We start from the raw sequence: 26,825 nt of genomic DNA, 5'->3' as shown, positions 1-26,825 counted from the left end.
GTCATTCCAAGCCATGGAACACTGTTTAAGAGCATAAGCAAGATGCCTTCCTTCAAAGGATGCAGTATCTAAGAAAAAGGGAAAATCCATTTTAGACAAATGAGATCCTAAGGATCTCAAAGAAGTAGATGTTTTCTTCAACAGAAAAGCTTTCCCCAAACTTTGAGCATACGTATTGCCAATGCCTTCAAGCGGCAGAAGACCTTTTAATATATGCTCTTAACAATACTCTTTAGCTATGCTTGGTAGCATTCTATCATTTAGTGCTCCTTGTTTCTTGTCTTTAATTTCACATAAGACATAGTAAATTAGTAATACCTGCACCAGAATTGTATGTAAACTATATTAAGAAAGGGAAGGATGTTTAAATTATTAATTACGTTGCTTCTATTTACTTGTTGAGCACTGGTGGTATGTTTAGTGCTGCTCAGAACATTGGACAGACATGTACTCTGTCCTGTAAATCTAAGGGCAGATTGTACAAACACTTACACGTGCAAATAACTGCATGGGGCAATTCATATGTGTAAGTGTTTGCAGGACTGGGCCCTCAATTGGTGGCCTCTGTCCCAGTGATTGGTTTACTCCAGATCAAATCAGTGGCAAAATTCCCATTGAGATCAATGGTATCTGACTGGGCCATATATACTGGGCTTGCTAATGAGGTATTAGTTCTAAAGAAGTCTGTACTTGCTCTGATCATTATTTTGGATATAATAATTGCACTTAATTAGCTGCCATTTGATTCTTTTTGTGTCAGAATTTTAAAATCGCTTAAATGTTTAAAATATATAGTGCCACATAATATATTTAATTTATTGAACAAAGAACAGAAATTAATTTTTACATGGCTGCTCTAAAGTTATCTATTCTTGCTAGAAACAGGTGACTGCACAATCAGTATAAAAATGAATTAATGACAAAAGGAACTATATTTTATATGTTATCTATGCATATGTGTAAAATATGAATACAATGGGATGTGGATTTCATCAGGTTATATAAAAGGAGTTGTGTATAACCTGAATTTGACTTTATCGCAACATTAGTATTCTACTACATCTTGTTGAATTTTTTTATACTACATATTGATATATCAGAAGGTGTTGTAGGCTGCAGATTTTTCTACAGAATTAATCTTTTCTTTGATTCCCTTATCATACCGTGCAGGAGTTCTGAAGAAAGCTAGTGGGGAGCTTTTAATAGGGGAAACTAGAGCAAATGAAACCAGTGTGCATCCTGAACAGTTACTTCAGGTAAAAGAGGTGAGTTTGAAAAGAGTCTTACACTTTATAAGGATTTTGTTTCTTTTTCTTTTTCTCTTTGTCATCAATATAGATTCTGTTGGCATACTCATTATAAATGCCTGTTTCCAGAAGTTAATTGTTTGAATATTACAATTAATTTTAGACTGCAGAATCTCAGCTCAGGATGAAAAAATCCTATACAAAATGTGTATGTAAAGAGACAAAGGGGATTATCTTTTTTATTTTTATTTTTTTGGTACACGTTATACTGTAACAAAGTTAACATCAGAAGAACAAAATGCCACAGTTACAAAGAGGAAAACCAAAACCATGCACAAACATAAAGGTCTTTCTTTAATATTCCATGTGTTCTTGAATATATGATAGGCTGACAAAATGTACTGAAATCTTAGTAGCTGATCATGCAGATGCTTACTGCTAAGGTTTGTGTTAGTTCCTTTACTAGTCATTTAGTGCCATAATCCTTGCAGAAAGCACATGCAGGATTGTGGCTTGGTCTGTCCTCCATTTACCAATGAAATGTTGGAATTGAGTTTAGGGGATTTAAGTCTAAAAGACTTGCCAGGTCAGTCATTGCCCAGTAGTGGAATTTCATTAATCAGTACCAAATTTTAGGACTCAAATAGCTTGTTTAAATACACTTTGGATCTTTCTGTGGGACTTATGTTTGAATGTTAGCTTTATTAAAAGTATTTTGATCCAGATGAGCTATACCTAGCACAGAACCTGAAGACAATGGGGAGATATGTGCTGTCTTTGTACTCCCCAGATTGTGGGGTGGCTGTGGGATCAATTATGTCCCTGGCACAAGTTAGAGCAATGTAAGCGCTTTTCCAATTTCAGGCTGGTTATAATGCCTAACTTAGTGTATACGCACAATGGGCTATTGCAGCCTCTAGGGTTGTTAAAGTCCTGTCTCCTCCCCTCTCTTACCATACCACTTATGTCAGAAATTGGTTAGGTTAGGCCATGAAATATTCCCCTTAAACTAGAGACATTATCGGTTGGCCACTATTGTCTTTAAGCTCTAAGATGGCTTTACACAATCAAAGCAGTGCAAAACAGAATTAGTGTGAGCCAGGGGGTGGTCCATGATATTCCTCAGATCCACCTCAGAGGTCTCTATTTTTTTTGGCCAGGTTTGTGAACACCTGTGACCTAGACTAGTTTAAACTGTGGCCAAATGCAGCACTAAAGAAACGAATTCTAGCATTGGTATGCCAAATCTGGTTTCTCTAAACCGTTTACCATTCACAGTATTGGTTTGCTGGTTTTGAGTTAAAAGCATACTAGGGAAGTAAGAGAGAATATTACATGGTGTCTGATGTTGCAAACTATAAAAATGGCTATAAAATTTAATTGACTTTATTAAATATATTGAATTTAAAGGTTTCTTTATGTGGTAAGTAAAGTGCAGCCTGCTGCTTAAATAAAGATAGTTTTATTGAAATAGATTTTTATAAATGACATTTTGATATTTTTATTAAATCCAATAACAATTTGAATGAAACATTACTATATGTATTAATCTGTGTTAAAAATACATATGCTTTTTATTGTTAGTTCATTGTTTATGAGTTGTATTTTCCAACTTATGTGAATGGCTTTCACAGTATGACAGAATATCTCTAGATAACTTGTATACTGGTAGTCATATAAGATTGGAACCGTAACAACAGTAATGTTCATTGCTGAGTTTGGATTGATGTGATATACATTTATATTTCAGACTACTTTACTGGATTTTAGCTGGAGAAATGCATTTAAAGACCTGTCTTCTTCTGTGGCACACTGTATAACAATAGCAATTGAAGATTTTTCAACTAAAATTCTTCAGCTTGAGCAGAAAGAAGAGTCTTCAGCTGCAGTCTATACAATGAGCCTAGTAAACATCCAGCAAATGAGGGAGTCCTGGGAAACAGTCCACGAGGAGGAACAACCAAAACGAATTGCAAAGGCAGGTATCCAAAGATCTGAAGTTTGCCGGGAGACAGAATGGCAAGGTTGTTTGCTGTCCAAGCTTTGACATGCTTACAGTGCCATTAATATTCCAAGTTGTATATAAATGGAGTTAAAAAGAAAGTGAAAGGCATTAAAATACAATGCCAAATATTGTGTTATATTTTAACACATAGTCTGTACTAAACAAAATGAACTTTTTAACTTTACCCTTTTATTTTTTGCATCAAAAGGATTCAAAACCATTCTGATTAGTGTCTGTAGTGCTACATTCCAATTTGATGATGATATGCTTTCAAAATTTGAAGCATTGCTATAAAAGGATTTCCTGTATTTATTTCCTTAGGCATGCCATTTAATTAATCAGCATAACGAATATTATGGCCAAATTGGAGTTCTTTGATTTGGCTAAAAGGTCAGATATGTTGATAAATTAAATGGTTAGTCTAAGAATATATAATATGTGAAAGCTTTTTAATGTTGTAATTTTTGCAAGTGTTTTACCAATTTAGGATGGAAAGCAATTGATGCTAAGCAGAATTATTAAATGTTTAGTTAAAGGAGCGTCCAGGCTTTTAGTAAGATGGCTTTATTGAGAACAATACATACACTTGCCAGAAGATGACAATGTCCCCCCTATAACTAGCAGCAAGAAATTGATTAAAACATAGCTTTTGAAAATGATATAATAGTTTAGAGAATTATCTCTGTTTGGAAGGAATTAGTCTTATCTTCTGAACACCATTAAATATATATGATGGGAGGGCATGAGCAAAATTAGGGCATTTTCTCATATAAGGTTAAATCCTTAGCATGTACTGTGCTGGTATACAGCACAAAAATTTGCCTTCTGTACCAGAGACTGACATTTTTATAAGGCTGATTCAATATATTTGTGTTGTGCCAATTTCATTATTCAAGAATTTGGCCCTGGCATACATAAATTACTGAGCTGTCAGAGTACAAATAACTTGATGCCACATTTATTTCTCCCTAGTTTTGTTCTGACATCATGGAAGAACTTGACACAGTGCTTCCACTGGCTCTGGCATGCAGAGATGATTCTCTTCAGGAAATTAGAGCAAACTTTGTAGAGGCCTGCTGCAAAGTAGCAACAGCTGTCCTGGAAAGGTTGGAGGAGAGAAGCAAAGAAGTTCCCTTCAAGGCTCCACTGCAAAACTTGTATGCTGTTCTCTCCACAGCAGTACATGTCTTTCAGCATTTTATGATGTATGATAATTTAATGAGAGAGACCAGCAAGAAGTGAGTCCTTTAAATATGTTTTAATTCAAATATAGATGATATGGAACTTTGATTCCATTTTAGTGGTATAATGTATAATCTATAATACTTGTAAATATACCCAAAATATTTCCTATACTTAAAGTACTATTTGCACTGTTTTTTAGGAAAGATCAGACATATTGAGAACTTGAAATAGTTATTACAAACATGGATTTTTACCTTCAAGGTCTGAATTGGCAAGGCAATGCAAATTCTTTACTTCTTAACCTTGAGCAAATACTCCTATACAGTCTACACTATATTATGGTATGGATGAATGGAGGACTTCCATTTCATTTTTGTCTGCAGCAACAGCTTAATTTTCATAAAAACAATGTTAAAAAATTTAATGTTTGACAACATGAAGATATGTTCCTCTTGCACGTTGGTGTCATGAAGATTGTATTAAGCACCATGAGCATATGTATCCAATAAACTTTTACAAGAGGGTAATTATTAATAAGTCTTAGATGGATGCTAAATAAAATTAGAGATAGGTCAAAGAAGGGGTGTTGGGATCCAGAGTAGGATTGGGTAAGGGTTCAGGTTAGAGGTTGAATCAGAGCTAATGCTTGGACCTGATGGCCCTGAAACTATGTATGTGGTTCTTAGGAGATTTTGGCTCAGAACAGTAGGAATCTCTTGATCTGCTCATCCTGTGTGATTCTGGTCATGTCTGAATTGGAACTGAGCTCCTTGTGGATTTGAGTATGACCTAGAGTCAAAATAAGGTGCTAGTTCAAATCTGAATGCATACCCAAGCAGAAACTTAAAGGGGTTTGGATTTAAGGTTCCAGTTTTGACCATCTCTAGTAAAATATTATGATTTTGATTTCTAATTAAAAATATCTTGTATGCTATGATTCACATCTGAATTTAAAAACAGAGCCTCGATTCTCAGCTCCTATTATCTCCCTGTTGCTCTGCCTGAATGGGGCAAAGGGGATATAAGCTGGAGCTACTGACCAGTTGAGGATTCCTGTGGTGAAAAAGAGAATTGATGTACTGGTGTAGAACGGTGGAACTGGTTCCCAGGCCAGTCTCCCCTCCACACATCCTTCCATGGGAGCATGTTGAGCATGGCACTGAGCTCCCCTCGGGCAGGTGTAAGCAGAGCACTGCGGGACCATACTCAGTTGTTGTAACTTAGTGCAGTTTAGGGTTGGGGCCAGGGCAGCATCAGAATCAGAGAACCATTATGGGATCCCTAACGCTTTCCCCTCTCTTGCAATGAGTGTATCTTGGTGCATGACAGAATCTACTCCCAAATATTGCCCAAATCATTCTATTTGTGTGCATTTCAAAACTGTTTATGATCATTCACATCTGCGGAGTTACACTTTTTATTTTACTAAAAAGAGTAAGTCTAGGGGACTCATGTTTATATGCTAGCTTTATAAAAGTTACTGCTGAAAAGTGCATAGTGTCTTCCAACAACATTGTGCATAGTGTCTTCCAACAACATAGTGCATAGTGTCTTCCAACAACATTGACAATTGAATGACAAAATAATATTCTGATTTGTAATAATAGGGAAGAATACTTTCACTTCTGAATGATGTATTGATAATGCAGTTTGTCTGAAGCAGAAATACGTATTTGTAGAACAGCAGATGTACATTTTCAAAGAGTTTGCAAAACAAAGACCAGATTTTTTGAAAGTGAACGTGGGCTCTGACTTCAGGCCCAAGAGGAAATGAATGATTGATAAGTAATAATCCAAACCATTTGTAGTACTGTGGATTGTTACCTCCTACTGCACAGGCCTTAAATCTTTGCCTCTTTGATCATTCCCTCTGAACAGGCCCCTGTTCCTAGTGCCTGTCCAGGGATATCAGGAATTCATCAACGTTCTCCAGTTTCAAGTTACCAACTACTGCGTCAGAGTTTGTGCTACAAGTATTTTACAGGATGCTGAGAGCCACCACTGGGATGACTACAAAGCTTTTTATGAGGTGTGAGGTTAAGTTTACTATCCCCTCCTTTTACATAAATGTGTTTTACTGCTTATCTGCTCTCTGACTAATTAGAAACATAAGATCTGTTCTACTTGTGCACAGAGGCTGTTGGGATATGTTTTTAAAATAGCTCTGTTACTGTATGTAAATATCTTCTTAGCAATGATCTAGTAAAATATAGTTAAAAGACTGAAGATTAATCAGTCAGTTAATTAAATAAGGGTTCTCATGCCATTTGCCTAGTAAAATACTGTTCCTTAGGATTGGCTGAAAATAGATAGTTTACCTGTATGGGGAAAGGAGAGAAGATTAATATATTGACGCCTATACAGTATAAGACTCAAAGAAATAACTATACCAGAATAATGTAAATCTTTTCTCACAGAAATACTCCCTATGATGATTGTAAGAATTGATTTTTTTTCTTTCCCTGCCAATACATGTGCATATGATAAGTATTTTTCTTATTTAATATATTTCTCCTTTGTCATTCTTTCTCATTTTGCTCCCCTACTGTGGGTTTGGTAAGTGGCTCAGATAGCACAAGTGACCAGTATCCCTGTCCACAGAATCCAGCCATATGTTTCTAACCTGCATTTGTGATATTGTCTGAATTTTGGAATCCCAAGTCTACTCTTAAACTCTAGTTTAATTATTTCAGTGCAAGAAAATTAGGGGCCAATTAATAAAACATACAGTTGAATATATTGATTCTTTCCCACTTCCAGTGAACTATTCCATTGATTATAGACTACATATTGCTTAAAATCCCTTGAATGTGATTTCTGGGTCATGTAAAACATTTGTAATTTCATTATCAATAATAATTGGGATCTACAGCAACCATGGTCCTGTCCTTGCTTGTTACAATTGCCATAGATGAGAACTAGGCTTCTGCGTATGACTCTACTGTCTCCCAGGCCTCCTGCAATGGAGCAGAATCTCCTTTGTATCTGATACTTACATTCTGGAAACTGTTAGGAAGAGCCATTGTGTTATACCTTCTCTTTCGATGGTGAGGATCTGGAGAGTCCAACTGATTAAATGTTACTTTCCGTGGCTGGTGCTATTAAAGGGTCTCTGTATCTCAGAGCAGAAGTAATAAAGAAACCGATTTTATTTTTCTTAAATATGGTCTGGATGGTTCAGGAAGTTGGCAGTAGTATGGAGCCCAGTACTTCTTGGTCACTGATTGGGATCTGGTCTGCACTGGTAACAGTCTCAACTTATCACATGACTGTGACCAGTTTTTGGTGGCCTCATTCCAGCAACTAGGAAACAGTTGTCCACTTCATAAAAACTACCATCATAATTGACAAAAATTGTTAGCAGTCTCAGCAAAGACAGCAAGGACTGACTGAATAATCCTCGCTCCTCTGGTCAGGATTGAGGCACATAGGAAGGTAGTTGAAGGAAGCTTGTATTGCTTCAATCTTCAGGACAATTTATCTGGCACTCTTTGTAAGTCCTCAGTTAAAATTCACAAAGAGCAGAACCACTCTCTCCCACCAAACTAAGGGACAGAGTGTATCTCTGCTTTATGGATGTATGCATCCAGGGCTGGCTCTAGGATTTTTGCCACCCAAAGCAAAAAATTTTTTGGCCGCCCTCGCTTTTTTTTTGTGCTCTCCCCCCAGCTCTGCCCCAACTCCGCCCTTTCCCAACCCCTTCCCCAAATCCCCAGCCCCACCTCCTCCCCTGGGCGTGCTACATTTCCCTCCCCCATTGCTTCCTGCGGCTCCCCCCCCCCAACAACCCCCCTGCCCTAGCTCACCTCCGCTCCGCCTGCTCCCCTGAATATGCTGCTGCTCTGCTTTTCCCCCCTCCTTCTCAGGCGAGGGAGAGGCAGCGCGTTCAGGGGCGCAGGCGGAGCGGAGATGAGCGAGGGTGGGGGTGGAGCGCAGGAAGTAAGAGCGGGGAGGGGGTAGAGGAACCGATCCCCGCCCCAGCTCACTTCTGCTCCACCACTGCCACCTCCCCTGAGCGTGCTGCTGCTTGGCTTCTCCTCCCTGCCTCCCGCCCAGGCGCGGCAAGCCTGGGAGGGATGGGGAGAAGCAGAACGGTGGTGACGCACTCAGGTGAGCAGGCAGAGGCAGAGCAAAGGTGAGCTAGGGTGGTGGGGGCACATTTCTAGGGGTGCCATGGCTGGCACCTCCTTGTTTTGCTGGTGCCTAGAGCCAGCCCTGTATGCATCAGAAGGGGAGTGTATAAGGAAGGAACCTTCCCCCTCCCCACTGTTATGCAGCCTGTGTAAGGGCCAGGTAGAACACATTGGATATCCCAGGGGCTATTCCCTTCCTATTCTAAGGGATGCATGTCATTCAAATTGTGGCAGGAGGAGTGAGGCTTTGCCCCGCCTCTTTTCCCACTGCCGACCCCACCCACCACGTGCTGACAAGCAGAACTGGCTGGCTCCTCTTTTTCAAAATAATAAACTGCACACCACAAAAGAAAATGGGACTATATGCAGATAAAGGCATTCTCAACATGAGTAACGTCGTCAGAATGTGGCGCACTGTGATTACATGGAGTGACATTTTCTATAGACTTATTATTATTTTTACAATGGTAACCTCCAAAGACCCTGTCACGGTTCCTCCCCCACTCTGAACTCTAGGGTACAGATGTGGGGACCTGCATGAAAAACCTCCTAAGCTTATCTTTACCAGCTTAGGTCAAAACTTCCCCAAGGTACAAAATATTACCCCCGTTATCCTTGGACTAGCCGCTACCACCACCAAACTAATACTGGTTACTGGGGAAGAGCTGTTTGGACGCGTCCTTCCCCCCAAAATACTTCCCAAAACCTTGCACCCCACTTCCTGGACAAGGTTTGGTAAAAAGCCTCACCAATTTGCATAGGTGACCACAGACCCAAACCCTTGGATCTGAAAACAATGAAAAAGCATTCAGTGTTTTACAAGAAGACTTTTAATAAAAAATAGAAGTAAATAGAAATAAAGAAATCCCCCCTGTAAAATCAGGATGGTAGATATCTTACAGGGTAATTAGATTCAAAAACATAGAGAACCCCTCTAGGCAAAACCTTAAGTTACAAAAAAGATACACAGACAGAAATAGTTATTCTATTCAGCACAATTCTTTTCTCAGCCATTTAAAGAAATCATAATCTAACACATACCTAGCTAGATTACTTACTAAAAGTTCTAAGACTCCATTCCTGTTCTGTCCCCGGCCAAGACGACTACACACAGACCCAGACCCTTTGTTTCTCTCCCTCCTCCCAGCTTTTGAAAGTATCTTGTCTCCTCATTGGTCATTTTGGTCAGGTGCCAGCGAGGTTACCTTTAGCTTCTTAACCCTTTACAGGTGAGAGGAGCTTTCCCCTGGCCAGGAGGGATTTCAAAGGGGTTTACCCTTCCCTTTATATTTATGACACGCCCCCCAAATCTCAGCTAGGGTGAAACACTGGCTGGGATTTCTTCCTGGAGCTCTAGGAAAACAGAGTTAATAAGACACATGCATCTCTAAATATACTACCAAGTACATAAAGACTAACAATATTTTCCACATCTCAAGGACGATTTTAACCAGTTGATTCTGGGAAACTTTCACAGGAGAGTGCATCAGCCACTTTGTTAGAAGCTCCTGAGATGTGTTGGATGTCGAAATCAAAATCTTGGAGAGCTAAACTCCACCGAAGAAGTTTTTTGTTAGTTTCTTTGACGGTGTGAAGCCACTTTAGTGCAGCATGGTCGGTTTGCAGGTGGAAACGCCGTCCCCAAACATATGGGCGTAGCTTTTCCAGAGCGTAGACAATGGCATAACATTCTTTTTCAGTGACTGACCAGTTGCTTTCCCTCTCAGACAGTTTTTTGCTGAGAAACACCACAGGGTGGAATTCTTGATCAGGTCCTTTCTGCATTAAAACTGCTCCCACACCACGCTCGGATGCATCTGTGGTTACTAGGAATGGTTTGTCAAAGTCTGGGGCCCTTAGTACAGGGTCAGACATGAGTGTCGCTTTAAGCTTGTTAAAGGCCTTCTGACACTTTCCGGTCCACTGAACAGCATTTGGCTGTTTCTTTTTGGTTAGGTCTGTCAGTGGGGCAGCGATTTGGCTGTAGTGCAGTACCAATCGTCTGTAATAACCGGCCAAGCCTAAGAAGGATTGAACCTGTTTCTTTGACTTTGGGACAGGCCACTTTTGGATAGCATCCACTTTGGCCTGTAGGGGGCTGATAGTTCCTTGACCCACCTGGTGTCCAAGGTAAGTCACTCTGTTTAGGCCTATTTGACACTTCTTAGCCTTAACAGTTAGTCCTGCCTCCCTTATGCGCTCAAGGACTTTTTGTAGATGTTCCAGGTGGTCTGCCCAGGAATCCGAAAATATGGTCACATCGTCAAGGTAGGCGACTGCATATTCTCCTAATCCTGCTAGGAGACCATCTACAAGTCTTTGGAAAGTGGCGGGTGCATTTCGCAGCCCGAAAGGGAGTACATTAAATTCATACAGCCCGAGATGTGTGATGAAAGCTGACCTTTCCTTGTCAGATTCATCTAGCGGTACCTGCCAGTACCCCTTGGTTAAGTCCAAGGTAGAGATGAACTGGGCCCGTCCCAGTTTCTCTAATAGTTCATCAGTGCGTGGCATTGGATAGTTGTCTGGGCGAGTTACAGCATTTAGCTTATGGTAGTCCATGCAAAAACGTATTTCCCCATCTGGTTTGGGAACTAGAACCACTGGAGATGCCCATGCACTTTCAGAGGGGCGGATTACACCCATCTGTAACATATCCTGGATCTCCCGTTCTATAGCAGTTTTAGCTTGAGGAGACACCCGGTAAGGGTGGACCCTAATTGGGTGAGCATTACCTGTGTCAATGGAGTGGTATGCCCGTTCAGTCAGTCCTGGGGTGGCTGAGAACGTTGGCGCGTAGCTAGTGCACAGCTCCTGGATCTGCTGTCGCTGCATACGCCCAAGGGTCATGGAGAGGTTCACCTCTTCCACACCACCAGCACATTTCCCTTCGTAATAGACACCTTCAGGCCACTCAGCGTCGTCTCCTCCCTGGGCTGTAAACTGACAAACCTTTAATTCTCTGGATCGATTAGAAGAGCTGAGAGGCGGTGGGTTGCTCCGTGCCGCCGTCCACGCTCTCTGGAGGCTTTCATCTGCTTCCTGTTCGGTCTGGAACTGTTCCCTTGATGCTGGAGACATCAGTTCCTCATTGGATTGGGGACATAGGCTTGGTCCCTCTGGAAGCGATATAGGGGATGGAGCTGTTTCTGTTGACTGTGAACCGCTCTCCGCTGGTGCACTATGTTGGGATTCAGGCTCCGGCTGAGCCTCTTGTGTAGGGTTATCGGCTGCTGCCAGTTCAGGTTCGGTGGGGCCCTCTGGTGTTGAGGTTGCAAGTACTGGATTCTGTGCTGGCACGGGGTCTGGTGTTGGTTGTTTGGCTGGTTCCGGTTCTGGGACTGGTTCCGTCTGGGTCTCTGGGACTGGATCCACTACTGCTGTTGCAGACATTGGCCTGGGGTCCGGGTCCATCACCTCTGACCGGGCCCGGATAGAAGTTTCCGGAACAGAGCTAGGCCCCACGGCTTGTTTAGCCTGGCTGCGGGTGACCGTTCCCACCCTCTTGGCCTGCTTCACGTGATTGGCCAAGTCTTCCCCCAACAGCATGGGGATGGGATAATCATCATAGACTGCAAAAGTCCACATTCCTGACCAGCCCTTGTACTGGACAGGCAACTTGGCTGTAGGCAAATTGAAAGAGTTGGACTTGAAGGGTTGAATCGTCACTTGGATCTCTGGGTTGATTAAATTGGGGTCCACTAAGGAAGCATGGATAGCTGACACTTGTGCTCCGGTGTCCCTCCACGCGGTGACCTTCTTCCCACCCACACTCACAGTTTCCCTCCGCTCCAAGGGTATCTGGGAGGTATCTGGGCCTGTGGACCTCTGGTGTGATTCCGGTGCAATGAACTGTAATCTGTTGGGGTTCTTGGGGCAGTTGGCCTTTACATGCCCCAGCTCGTTACACTTAAAACATCGTCCAGCTGACGGGTCACTGGGGCGAGGAGGGTTGCTGGAGAACGGGGTGGTGGGACGATAAGGGGTCTGGAGGGTTCTTTGGGAGGTAGGTGGGGCTTTGGGCGGCCCCCGGTAATAGGGTGTGGTCTGGGGTGGTCCCTTCTGGTCTCCGCTCCAACTGCGACCAGTTTTCTTCTTCTCTGCCACCTCCACCCATCTGGCTCCAATCTCTCCTGCCTCGATTACAGTTTTGGGTTTCCCATCTAGGATGTATCTTTCTATTTCCTCAGGAACACCCTCTAAGAATTGTTCCATTTGCATTAGGAAGGGCAAATTTACTGGAGATTCAACACTTGCTCCTGATATCCAGGCATCCCAATGTTTCACAATGTGGTAGGCATGTCGGGTAAATGACATGTCTGGTTTCCACCTTAGGGCTCGGAACCTCCGACGAGACCGCTCGGGTGTTATCCCCATTCTGACTCTCGCCTTGGATTTAAACAGTTCATACTTGTTCATATGTTCTTTAGGCATTTCAGCTGCCACCTCAGCTAAGGGTCCACTGAGCTGCGGCCTCAGCTCTACCATGTATTGGTCAGTAGAGATGTTGTACCCAAGGCAGGCCCTTTCGAAGTTTTCTAAGAAGGCCTCAGTATCATCACCTGCCTTGTAGGTGGGGAACTTTCTGGGATGGGAAGTGGTACCTGGAGAAGGATTGCTAGGGTTTGTTGGTATATTCTGCTGGGCCTTTATCCTCTCCATCTCCTCCACATGCTTCCTTGCCTCCATTTCCCTCTTGTGGGCAGCCTCCTGTACCTCCTTCTCCAGCTGCATGAGTTCTATCTGTCTTTCATGTTCCCTTTGTTTTTCCTCAGCCTGAAATTTGGCTAATTCCAGCTGTAGTCGAGCCGAGGATTTGGCCATTCTAACCTCTCTGTTTTTAACTAACTTTACACCCGAGGTTTAGAAATAAACAAACAAAACTTGGCTGTAAAATTTTGCTGTGCTGGAATAGAATACCTATTCTCTGATAGTGATTGTCAGCCTACAGAAAAAGACAATTCCCTTGTCTCTGCTCTGGGCCCAAATTAAAGCAAAAAACCTCCAACTACTTGGAAACCTGCTTACCCAGCCCAAAGAAAAAAAAAATTTCTTTTCAAACCTGTGCTCCTTGTAAAACAAAAAAAAATCAAAATCCTAAAAAAACTCTGCCACTTTTGTCTCCAGGCAAATGGGTAGAGCACACCCCCTATTTACTTTTAGGAAGAAAAGAAAAAAAAAACCTCTGGATTGGAAGACTGTGAATTTCCCTGCAGGAGTTAAGTACCCTGCCTCCAGGCAAAGAAAACCTGCAATTCACAAGATAATCCCCTTTTGTCTCTGCTTGGCCACAAAGCAGAGAGAAACCAAGCTGCTTTCAGTTTCAAAGCTGCTTTCTGGACTTCCTAAAAATTCCTTTTTAAAATCTGTATTTCTAGTTCAAATAATCTCAACTGGATCTCAAAATGATTTCAGGTTAATCCCACCACTGTGCCACCATGTCACGGTTCCTCCCCCACTCTGAACTCTAGGGTACAGATGTGGGGACCTGCATGAAAAACCTCCTAAGCTTATCTTTACCAGCTTAGGTCAAAACTTCCCCAAGGTACAAAATATTACCCCCGTTATCCTTGGACTGGCTGCTACCACCACCAAACTAATACTGGTTACTGGGGAAGAGCTGTTTGGACGCGTCCTTCCCGCCAAAATACTTCCCAAAACCTTGCACCCCACTTCCTGGACAAGGTTTGGTAAAAAGCCTCACCAATTTGCATAGGTGACCACAGACCCAAACCCTTGGATCTGAAAACAATGAAAAAGCATTCAGTGTTTTACAAGAAGACTTTTAATAAAAAATAGAAGTAAATAGAAATAAAGAAATCCCCCCTGTAAAATCAGGATGGTAGATATCTTACAGGGTAATTAGATTCAAAAACATAGAGAACCCCTCTAGGCAAAACCTTAAGTTACAAAAAAGATACACAGACAGAAATAGTTATTCTATTCAGCACAATTCTTTTCTCAGCCATTTAAAGAAATCATAATCTAACACATACCTAGCTAGATTACTTACTAAAAGTTCTAAGACTCCATTCCTGTTCTGTCCCCGGCCAAGACGACTACACACAGACCCAGACCCTTTGTTTCTCTCCCTCCTCCCAGCTTTTGAAAGTATCTTGTCTCCTCATTGGTCATTTTGGTCAGGTGCCAGCGAGGTTACCTTTAGCTTCTTAACCCTTTACAGGTGAGAGGAGCTTTCCCCTGGCCAGGAGGGATTTCAAAGGGGTTTACCCTTCCCTTTATATTTATGACAGACCCCAACTAAACTTGGGAGTCCGTGGCTATTTACAAAAAGAAAAGGAGGACTTGTGGCACCTTATACTCTTTAAAATAAAGTGATATTGCTTTTCTACGCAGTGAAGGTAAAAATAGCTCAATTTACAAATGTTTTTGCATCGGGACACCTAACTTCATTCTCTCTTCACACACTCTCCTTATACCTCTCTGCTAATTCAACTGATTTTTAAAACAGTGGCGGGTATGATCAAAAGAAAAGCAGACAGTCCCATCTTAACTGTAGGCTAAGAGCTCTATTCTATTCATATGGACATATAGCTTGTAAAAGTTCAGTAATAATTTTACAAGGTATGGATCAATATGTGCCTATGTATGTGAGATCTGAATGGAACCCTAAGTACATTTTTACCATAAAGCATTTACATTCTAAAATGTCAGGGTGTGAACCTCTTAGGGTGCAGCATCTTACTGACGGAGTACATTGAAAACCCGCTGTATCACCAGGCCAGCTCTCCACATTACATTTTAGAATCAAGCTTTTAGTGTAGCAGACATCTGCTGCAATTTTAGGAACTTATGTTTTCTAATAGTCAAAGAATAAAGAATTGTCTGTTCAAAGATAATATTGAGTGGCTTATGTAATAAAACCCAGCTGCTTGTTTCCTGATATATAATCTAAATAAAAGCTCACATCTGTTTACATTGTACAAAGTCTTCAAAAATAGCAGATGTTTACCAGTAGAATACTTTAGAAATGACAACAAACAGAAAAACAGGTCAGCAAAAGGGAATGGATCTCATATAAATCTTTAATCAAAACACTATTACTTCTGTTTTAGAGGCACAATGTTAGAAAAGATACATTATTAAATTTAGCACTTTAAGATTCTATATAGTGAACAACAATGTTATATAATAATAGGTATAATAGTATAAACTTATGTTCAGATAAGAGTTTGTAGGCTCCCAGAGAATTAACAAGACTCTCAGGCATTCAAATACTTAATAAAACATTATAAATGCTGTACCACATAGAAAATTCATTTAGAAAGTCTTATTTCTTATTGTGAGACTGATTTTAATTTGATGCTAGAAGACCTAAAAACTTATCAAAAAGGTATTAGTCTCCATTAGGAATGGAAGCTAATTATTGTGCTTAATGTGCTTATTCTGTGAATGCAAGAGTTATAGTTGTAGAAATAAAGAGAATATTTCATAGAAACTGGAAGGGACCTCAAGAGGTCATCTAGTTCAGTCCCCTGCACTCATGGCAGGACTAGGTATTATCTAGACCATCCCTGACAGGTGTTTGTCTAACCTGCTCTTAAAAATCTCCTATGATGGAGATTCCACAACCTTCCAAGGCAATTTATTCCAGTACTTAACCACCCTGACAGTTAGGAATTTTTTCCTAATGTCCAACCTAAACCTCCCATGCTGAAATTTAAGACCATTGCTTCTTGTCCTATCCTTAGAGGTTAAGAAGAACAATTTTCTTCCTCTTCCTTGTAACAACCTATTATGTACTTAAAAGCTGTTATCATGTCCCCTCTCAGTCTTCTCTTTTCCAGACAAAACAAACACAGTTTTTTCAATCTTCCCCCATAGGTCATGTTTTCTAGACCTTTATTAATTTTTGTTGCTCTTCTCTGGACTTTCTCCAGTTTGTCCACACCTTTCCTGAAATGTGGCACTCAGAACTGGACACAATACTCCAGTTGAGGCATAATCAGCGTGGAGTAGAGTGGAAGAGTTACTTCATGTGTCTTGCTTACAACACTCCTGCTAATACATCCCAGAATGATGTTCGCTTTTTTTGCAACAGTGTTACCCTGTTGACTCATATTTAGCTTGTGGTCCACTGTGTAGAAATATTTGCACATTTGATCACCTTCTCCTGGAAGAAATATACAATAGTGAATCTCATAATTAAGAGACCATAAGGTATCAAAACACACAGTTATAAACAATGTATGAACAATTTGAGCTAGTACTTGTCTAGGAAGCATTCTACGCAAAGATCTCCATGGGTAAAGTTCTACTCTTTTATGATTTTTTTTCAGTATACTCAATGCATAATAGTTGAAGTTTATTTTATGTAAGAAAACCAGGAAATGACATAAAAAATCTGACAGTGGTTATTATGGATATCTATGGAAATAGACATACTTAAGTAATTTAAATACTTTGGTTCTTGTTTAAGAACAGGTAGCCAACATATTAAACTAATCTGGTTAGTTTAGTGATTGCAAAATACTGTATGTAGTTTTAAAGTAAAATTAAAACAATAGGTCAGAAGTAGGCTAATTAAGGATATAGTAGGTCAAATGTTTGTGGTTTGGCTTTGTGGTAGAGTATTGGTTTAGTAACTGAAATGAAACATGTGTTTCTTTGTCAATAAAGATGTTTTACATCTTGTCAAGAATCTTTTTTGGTCATTTACTGTCTCAAACTCTTCAGCTATTTCCTCTCAGCCTGAACTAATTAGATTCACAGGAACCAAGCTGACATTTTGGAAGATGTGTTTCTATTGTTTAATGTGTTGTGGTTTTGCCAGGGGGAAAGATGCTCATTCTCTGTCCAGATGTGGCATTATTTCTGCTGTGCTCTCCAACATGATCTGTGGACTATTCTACCCCCCAAGTTAGCCCAGGAGATTCTAAAAGAAGTGCTGGAGAAATCTTTGGCTGTGCTAGCCTGCAGATATTCTCAGGCCCATCCCAGTTACAAGAGAACTCCACAGATAAGGTAATGCATTTTTGATTAACAGGTGTTTTTTTGTGAATAAAATGCATGTGTTTTCAGGATATGATGTGTTGTTTTGTTGTAATTCACCTGAATTTAAAAATACGTGAATATAAAAATAAATTCATAAATTTATATAATTCCTATGAGGATTATTTTAATAAAATGCATCTGGGATATTTAAGTATATGCTAGGCTCCATGTAATGTGATCATGCAGTATATGATTGGGATTGCATAACTCCCTCTTTTGTAAAACTGCCACATAAATGGCCAGAGTGCATGAGGCTTGATGTAAAAGGGTCCAAGCAGTGGCTGAGCAGACAAAAAGAAATGCAGACAGCAGGAGTAGCTTTGGGTGAGGGTCAAGGGATTGAACCATGAATTAAAAGCCCTGCTCTTCTGGCAGCTCCAGGACAGGCAAGTGCTCCAGCTGAAGACTGTCCTATGAGGTTCCTAAACTTTGCTGGAGCAAGGGCTTTGTCAAGAAGCAATAAAAGGGCAGGCAGCTCTTGCGGCAAACTTGTCCTAATACCTTATTCCTTCCTTTCCATTCTCCTGTTTGGTTACAGCAATCAGTAAAGTGAACTGCTTCTCTTGCCCTGTTCTTTACTGAAACATGTCAGGGTCCATGGTGATCATGGTGGCCATGAGATTTAAATTAATCTCAAGAGAATCAATCATCTGCATGGACATTGAATCCACCTGGGACAATATACTCACATAACTCCTGCTGAAGGCTGTAAATGTAGATGTGCAACAGAGATTGAGATGTAAAATTTGCTCATGATACTGAAGATTTCTAAAGTGTCTGTCATCCAGGAATTTCATAAAGTACTTTGCAAACATCAGTGAATTAAGTCTTACAACATCCATGTGAGTTAGAGAAGTATTGTAAACCCACATTACAGATGGGGAGACTGAGGTACAGAGGGGCGAAGTGACTTGTTCAAGGTTTCACAGTCTATGTAAGAGCTGGGAATAAACCACAGATTTCCTAGCTCTTGTTTATGCTTTAATCCTGTACTAAATTCTCTGTGATAAGGTCACTTTATATTCTTAAATATAATTAGCATATACTCCTAGACAGTATTTCTGCATGCTCAAGTGTTAGTATATAGGCCTGTTTGTTAGCTTGAGATAGAATTTTAGGTTTGCTTTTTGATACTCTTATATCCTTTTTAATATGTGTGAACAAAGAACAAAGACACTGTGTGTTGCTTCTGCCCAGCCAGATGGGTTTTGTTAGTATAATGAGAAAAGATAAGGGATAAAGTTAAATGTGTTACTGGGTATTATGGGAGTTTAACATATAAGCATATACTGGAAGGCTGCCTGGCTCCTCTCTCAAGCCAAGGTCAAGCAACCATTTAGGAGGGGCAATGGGATTGTGGGAGTGGGGGTCATAAGAAACACAAAAGGTCAAAGAAAGGCCTGGCCTTGGCCAGAACACATTCCTTACCCTTTCCATGGGATACAAAAGAGGTGGCATCCAGACCCCAGACTCATGACCCTCCAAAATGGAACATGACCATAAATTGTAAAGCGTCGGATCAGGGGCGTTCACTACAGGTATATTTGGGCCTGGTAAGAAGGAAGAGGTGGGAATAGGAAACGGGGACACGGGTAAAGGCTCTGCGGCATCAGAGCTATGGATATATTTGCTTGAAATATACTTGCTGGAAACTAACCCCAATAAACATTGCATTGCCTGCACTTCTGACTTTCGGTCTTCTGCTTTCTGTCTGCATGACAAGAACTGTGGGTGGCGTAGGGGGAGGAAGGGCAAAAAAGAAGCCCCTAATATCAGGTACTACATCTTGTGGGTTTAGCCAACACAGAATACGATAGTTACTGTATCTCCTGACATGAAAACACTTTTCCTGATAATTTTCTTGCAAAATTTCCTATAATTTGCAGGATATAAAAGTCCTGCTACAGTGCCTGATGCATCTGGTATTTTTCAGCTTTGCATGAAGCTGATTTAAGTTACTGGACAAGAAGAAACTTTTTGTTTACTTTAATAAACAGGGCATTCCATTTATAAACTTCTATTCCATTCATTAAAATGGTAATTCTTGGCTTTGTCTCTAAGTGAATTATCCAGTCATACAATAAAAAACATATTTTTCTTTGAATATAGTTAGTTACCTGCTGGAGGATTCTCTGCACCTTGAAGTCTTTAAACCATGATTTGAGGACTTCAGTAGCTCAGACGTAGGTCAGGGGCTTGTTACAGGAGAGGGTGGGTGAGATTCTGTGGCCTGCGTTGTGCAGGAGGTCAGACTAGACGATCATAATGGTCCCTTTTGACCTTAAAGTTTATGATTCTATATATTCATACTATGACGTATTGCATAAGTGTGCTTTATAAGGCTGTATTTTAACTGGGAACTTCTAGCGACATTATAAACCCATGAGACTAAGATAGAGAGCTTTTTGTGAACTTTGGGCCAGATTTTCAAAGGTATTTAGATGCCTAAAGATTCAGATAGGAACTTAGTAGGACTGGGAGTTAGGCTTTATGGAAATTCCACTAGGTGCCTTTCTGCATCCCTAGGTGCCTTCGTATCTTTGAAAATCTTGCCCTTTGTGTTATGCATTTGTTTGACTACATTCTTACTTCAGTATATCTATTATTTTATATTGAATTTTATTTTTTTTAATTAGGTCAAGGTTCTGTGGCCTTGTGCCAGGCATTGTCTAGCTGGTTCCTAGTTGAAAACTGTTTTCTGTCCTATCACCTTGCCTCAGTCAGTTGGGAACCTATAAAGGTTCACAGACTGAAAATCAGTTCACCGTCTGCTAGTCAGTCTTTCCAGTTGGACTTGAATGCAGTGCGTGCACTGCAATTCCATCCTGTAATATTATTTAAACTAAGTTGCTATTCTCCAGTAAAATTTAAACCCAACGTTTTTCCCTTTTACAATTCACACAAGCAGGAGGGAAGAGCCATGATTTGACAGTCTCCTGCTGGCTAGTGTGTGTGACTGTGTGCTGTTCTATTACCACCAGTTCTGTGGCCGAGCTGCATTTTCTCTGCCTGCTGGAGTCAGAGTTAGTACAGTGCCCACCCATATGAGAAAGGAAATTAGGGCTGGGAAACTACTGAGTCCCACACCTTTCCTCCTATTCCCTGTAGGTTGGTGGGGAAGGTACACAAGGTTCTGCTTCTTTGAATTCCCTACAGGCCTTGCTTCCCACACTTGTCTACCTCCTTCCTTTGCTACATGTCTCCTGCAGCAGCATTGTCTTACTTGTGACAGAAATTGTTTTGCAGTTATTATATAGCATCTGGTGGCAGAGGTTGGTCATATCAGACCTGCAGAATATCTGCTTCCTGTACAATGTAAAGAAATTGGTAATAGGGTGTTTATACTGGGGAGAGAGGGCGGGGCAGTGTCAGAAAGAGACTGGAAAGTGACAGTGAGGAGTTTAGGGGGCTAGAAAGTGACAAGGGAGGAGTAGCAGGTAACTGGTGACTCTGGCAGTGAGAAGGGGGTTCTGGGGTAGGGGGCAGAGGGCTGGATGTTAATAGGGAAGATGCTGGGGGGTAGCAGGAGCAAGGACTGAAGAGCCAGAGATATGGCTCTATCTTCACATGCTGTGTCAACTATTGTTTATTAAGAGAACCGAATAAAATGTTTTTTTCTGACCAGAAATTGATTGATTATGTATTAGTTTGTAGTGTGTATTACTTACAGAGAGCTTGTAGGTCATTTAACAATTCCAGCCATTTCAAATAAGGAGTTTGTATTTTCTGTATTGTAGGAAAGTGCATTGATAACTCAGATGAGATTTCACCATCAGACTACATCCATGGCTGACATTTTCACCCTTTCTTCCCAACAGAATTGATATCACAGCGATTTTAATATCTACTGAAAATATGCTGTGGTCAGCTTGCTGCTCAGTGCAGGAACTTTTGAATCCACATAAAGACAAAGATGCCAAGATCTATAAAATACACAACCACTGCAACAATCTATTCTCTGCACTTGCCATTTTAACCGCACCTTTGAAGAATCTGTATGAGTAAGTATGAGGGCAATGTTTTAATACAAGGTAAAATTAACCATATCACTTATTTAACTTGCAACTAGAAGGGTAGATGGTCAATGAGACAATTTATTGGTTAAAATGTAAATGGAACCCAAACTCCGGACACAGTTTGAGAACCACTGCTCTAGATCCTTGATTGGTGTCTTGAATTAGGTCTGTATAGGCCTTATTCTAAGACCATTGAAGTCAATGAGATTTCTTTCCATCAACGGGATTTGAATCAAGCCCCTGGACATCATTCTTTTCCATAGATTCATAAAAGCTAGAACGTATTGTCCAGTTTGACAACAGAATGTGACTCAGTGATTCCTGCATTAAGTGCAAATTTCTTGTTGAGCTAGAGAATATCTTTTTAAAAACATATCTTTTCTTGATTTAAAGGCTTCAGTGATGAAGAATCCACTGTATTCCTTGCAAGTTAGTCACTCTCACTGTTACAAACTTGCACCTTATTTCCAAACAGAATTTTTCTAACTTCAGCTTCCAGCCATTGTATCTTCTCAAGTCTTTGTCTGCTAAGAGTCCTCCACTCTTAGAAATATTTTCCCCATACTTCTGGAATTACTGGACTTCTTGAAATAATTCACTGAACTAATTCTCTGATTACTTGACACATAGGAAGCCGATGAAGTGAGCTGTAGCTCACGAAAGCTCATGCTCAAATAAATTGGTTAGTCTCTAAGGTGCCACAAGTACTCCTTTTCTTGGTGTGCTTCAGTAAGTCTCAAATATATTTGTAAAGAACTAGTGTATGCAAAGCTTAATCTCAGGAGAATATATTTTTAGAAGTCACAATTGCAACCAAAACAGGACTTGGCCTACACTGATGTTACATGTGAGTTATCCCATTGCCTTCAGTGGGGCCAGGATTTCATCCAGATTGTTTTGTGTAAGAGCCAGATATTAAAGTGAGACCCCAAATTATGAAGAAAAAAAATAGCTGAAAGCCTGTGAGACTAGTCTTCATTTTATTACATCAGGAGACAACTATGGGAAAAAATAGGAGGAGGGAGTCCTGATCTCTGTCTGTGTATGTCGGGTCTTCTAACTAGAGTGGTTCTTTTATCACTTGTGAGGTTGTTGTAACATCTTAGCCCTGGTCTACACTACGAGTTTAGGTCGAATTTAGCAGAGTTAGATCAATTTAACCCTGCACCCGTCCACACGACGAAACCATTTTTGTCGACTTAAAGGGCTCTCAAAATCAATTTCTGTACTCCTCCCCAACGAGAGGATTAGTGCTGAAATCAACATCGCTGGGTCGAATTTGGGGTAGTGTGGACACAATTCGACGGTATTGGCCTCCAGGAGCTATCCCAGAGTGCTCCATTGTGATCGCTCTGGAGAGCACCTTCAACTCAGATGCACTGGCCAGGTAGACAGGAAAAGCCCCGGGAACTTTTGAATTTCATTTCCTGTTTGGCTAGCATGGCAAGCTCTTCAGCACAGGTGACCATGCAGAGCTCTTCAGCACAGGTGACCATGCAGTCCCAGAATCGCAAAAGAGTTCCAGCATGGACTGAACGGGAGGTACTGGATCTGATCACTGTATGGGGAGACGAATCCATGCTATCAGAACTCCTTTCCAAAAGACAAAATACCAATATATTTGAAAAAATCTCCAAGGGCATGATGAACAGAGGCTATAACAGGGACCCGCAGCAGTGCCACTTGAAAATTAAGGAGCTCAGGCAAGCCTACCAAAGAAGCAGAGAGGCAAATGGCCGCTCCAGGTCAGAGCCCCAGACATGCTGCTTCTATGATAAGCTGCATGCAGTTCTACAGGGTGCCCCTACCACTACGCCACCCCTGTCCGTCAACACCTGCAAGGGGGGAGTCTCACACAACAGGGATCAGGATTTTGGGGATGAGGAAGAGGAGGAGGAGGAGGATAGCGCACAACAGGCAAGCGGAGAAACCATTCTCCCCAACAGCCAGGAACTGTTTATCACCCTGGAGCCAATATCCTCCCAGCCCTCCCAAGGCAGCTCCCGGACCATGAAGTCAGAGAAGGCACCTCTGGTGAGTGTACCTTTGTAAATATAATACATGGTTTAAAAGCAAGCATGTTTAATGATTAATTTGCCCTGAAGACTTGGGATGCATTTGCGGCCAGTACAGCTACTGGAAAAGTCTGTTAACGTGTCTGGGGGTGGAGCGGAAATCCTCCAGGGACATTATTAAGGGGACATTCAGAGGTGGCCATTCCTGCTGGGCTGTTTGCCTGTGGCTGAAAAGAAATCATCCCTGCTTTTAGCCAGGCGTTGGCGGGGGAGGGGATTTATGTTGAGCTGTTCATGTTTGGCTGGCAGGGATCTTCCCTGATACTAGTCATGCGGTGGGTGGGGAGGGTGAAGTGATCATCCCAGAGAATTGGGGGGGGGGTTATTTGGGATTGTGCTGCACATTAACCCAAAAACCGCAGCCCCTCCTTTGAAATGGCCAACCCAACGGGTGCTTGGTATGGGAAAGGAGGGTGCTGCTGTTTGAAACCATTCCCACATGTTATGAAGGTTGAAGAAGCCGAGAGACTGTGGCTTACCATGGTTGCCCGCAAGCCAAATTCTGTTGCCCGGCCCTGCATGTGTCTGCATGTGCCACACTGGCAGGGCCTCAATATAAGAGGCAAAATACGACCTTGTACCGAAAGCACATGTGCTATGTAATGTTAACAGTTTGGTTCACCATGAAGGAGTCTACCCATTGTCCTCTAAAATGTGTCTTTTTAAATACTTCCTCCTGCAGCTGCAAATGTTTCAACACTCCCCCCAACCATCTCCATCCCAGAGGCTAGTGCAGATAAGAAGGTGAAAAAAACGCACTCACGATGAAATGTTCTCTGAGTTCATGCAGTCCTCCTGCACTGAAAGAGCTCAGCAGAATGCGTGGAGGCAAACAATGGCAGAGTCCAGGAAAGCAGAAAATGAATGCGAGGACAGGAGGGACAGCATTCAATAAGTTTTAAAGTGCAGTGTGCCCTTGCCCTTCCCTCCTCCCCTCATCCACCACCCCACCCGGTGCTTCCTTCCTCCCCCATCCCTCCCGGGCTACCTTGGCAGTTATCCCCCTATTTGTGTGATGAATTAATAAAGAATGCATGAATTTGAAACAACAATGACTTTATTGCCTCTGCAAGTGGTGATCGAAGGGGGGAGGGCAGTTGGCTTACAGGGAAGTAGAGTGAACCAAGGGGGCAGGTTTTCATCAAGAAGAAACAAACAGACCTGTCACACCGTAGCCTTGTCAGCCATGAAACTGGTTTTCAAAGCTTCTCTGGTGTGCAGCACGCCCTGCTATGCTCTTCTAACAGCCCTGGTGTCTGGCTGCACATAATCAGCGGCCAGGCAATTTGCCTCCCACCTTGCCATAAATGTCTGCCCCCTTACTCTCACAGATATTGTGGAGCACACAGCCAGCAGCGATAACAATGGGAATATTGGTTTCGCTGAGGTCTAACGGAGTCAGTAAACTGTGCCAGCGTGCTTCTAAATGTACAAATGCACATTCTACCACCATTCTGCACTTGCTCAGCCTATAGTTGAACAGCTCTTGACTACTGTCCAGGGTGCCTGTGTATGGCTTCATGAGCCATGGTATTAATGGGTAGGCTGGATCCCCAAGGAAAACTATAGGCATTTCAACATCCCCAACGGTTATTTTCTGGTCTGGGAAGTAAGTCCCTTCCTGCAGCTGTTCAAACAGACCAGAGTTCCTGAAGATGCAAGCGTCATGTACCTTTTCCGGCCATCCCACGTTGATGTCGGTGAAACGTCCCTTGTGATCCACCAGTTCTTGCAGCACCATTGAAAAGTACCCCTTGCGGTTTACATACTGGCTGCCAAGGTGGTCCGGTTCCAAGATAGGGATATGCGTTCCGTCTATCGCCCCACCACAGTTAGGGGATCCCATTGCAGCAAAGCAATCCACTCTGACCTGCACATTTCCCAGAGTAACTACCCTTGATAGCAGCAGCTCAGTGTTTGTGTTGGCTACTTGGATCACAGCAGCTCCCACAATAGATTTGCCCACTCCAAATTGATTCCCGACTGACTGGTAGCTGTCTGGCATTGCAAGCTTCCAGAGGCTATCACCACTCACTTGTGAACTGTGAGGGCTGCTCTCTTCTTGTGCTTCAGGGCAGGGGAAAGCAAGTCACAGAGTTCCATGAAAGTGCCCTTATGCATGCGAAATTTTCACAGCCACTGGGAATCATCCCAGACCTGCAACACTGTGTGGTTCCACCAGTATGTGCTTGTTTCCTGGTCCCACAATTGGTGTTCCATGGCATGAGCCTGCCCCATTGCCACCAGAATGTCCAAATTGCCGGGGCCCGTATTTTGAGAGAAGTCTGTGTCCATGTCCTCATCACTCTCATAACCGTGCTGCCATTGCCTCCTCGCCTGCTCTTGCAGGTTCTGGTTCTGCACATACTTCAGGACAATGCGTGAGCTGTTTACAGTGCTCATAACTGCCACGGTGATCTGAGCAGGTTGTGCAGGAGTGCAGAGTTACAGCGGAAGCGGTGGCTGACGATGGATGCCACGAGAATAGATATTTATAGAGAATGACAAGAGGACTGGGAGGTGGATTCATGAGAGCCGGCGAGCAGAGTTGCAGTGGAAGCAGTAGAGGACGACGATTAGCGTCGCGCACATTTCCCCAGGAAGAACACACGTACCCGGGAGCCCATGACAGACAACATGGAGAAATTCGCTATTGAGACATTAGCAGCAGAGCAGAGTTGCAGCAGAAGCGGTGGATGGCAAAGGTTAGCAGTCCTACTGCACCGTCTGCTGAAAGCAGTATGTTGTCCGCATGGAAAAAAGGTGCAAAATGATTGTCTGCCATTGTTTTCACGGAGGGAGGGGTGACTGACAACATGTACCCAAAACCACCCGCAACAATGTTTTTGCCCCATCGTGCGTTGGGAGCTTAACCCAGAATTCCAATGGGTGGCGGAGACTGCGGGAACTGTGGGATAGCTGACCGTAAGTCCACAGTCCATAAGCTCCATAAGTTGATGCTAGCTACGGTAGTGAGGACACACTCTGCCAACTTAATGCGCTTAGTGTGGACATACGCAATCGACTGTATAAAATCGATTTCTAAAAATTGACTTACTATAGTATCGACCTAATTTCGTAGTGTAGACATACTCTAAGTGTTGTGTCCTCAAAAGCAGAATGTAGTCTGTCCCTTTTAGCTGCTGTAT

General features: G+C 42.0%; 1 protein-coding gene across 17 annotated transcripts in view; it reads left to right on the top strand.

Moving 5' to 3' along the window:
* Window positions 1-26,825, top strand: part of KIAA0825 (KIAA0825 ortholog) — a 419,203-nt gene that overhangs the window by 164,567 nt on the left and 227,811 nt on the right. For 14 of the 17 annotated variants that reach the window (XR_012158966.1, XM_073344491.1, XM_073344493.1 and 11 more), the window contains 6 exons: window positions 1,171-1,265; window positions 2,998-3,225; window positions 4,225-4,490; window positions 6,316-6,466; window positions 17,365-17,555; window positions 21,404-21,586. Coding sequence is in view for 16 of the 17 variants with exons in the window: in XM_073344491.1 (XP_073200592.1) it covers window positions 1,171-1,265; window positions 2,998-3,225; window positions 4,225-4,490; window positions 6,316-6,466; window positions 17,365-17,555; window positions 21,404-21,586 (1,114 nt within the window). In the remaining variant the exon portion in view is untranslated. Of the gene's footprint in view, window positions 1-1,170; window positions 1,266-2,997; window positions 3,226-4,224; window positions 4,491-6,315; window positions 6,467-17,364; window positions 17,556-21,403; window positions 21,587-21,994; window positions 23,636-24,358; window positions 24,769-26,825 lie in introns of those variants that run through there. The other 3 variants (XM_073344502.1, XM_073344501.1, XM_073344503.1) reach the window with 3 other exon arrangements.

The sequence above is a fragment of the Lepidochelys kempii genome, chromosome 5 (genome assembly GCF_965140265.1).
Source record: "Lepidochelys kempii isolate rLepKem1 chromosome 5, rLepKem1.hap2, whole genome shotgun sequence".
NCBI lineage: Eukaryota > Metazoa > Chordata > Testudines > Cheloniidae > Lepidochelys > Lepidochelys kempii.
This window is presented reverse-complemented; position numbering and strand designations above follow the sequence as displayed.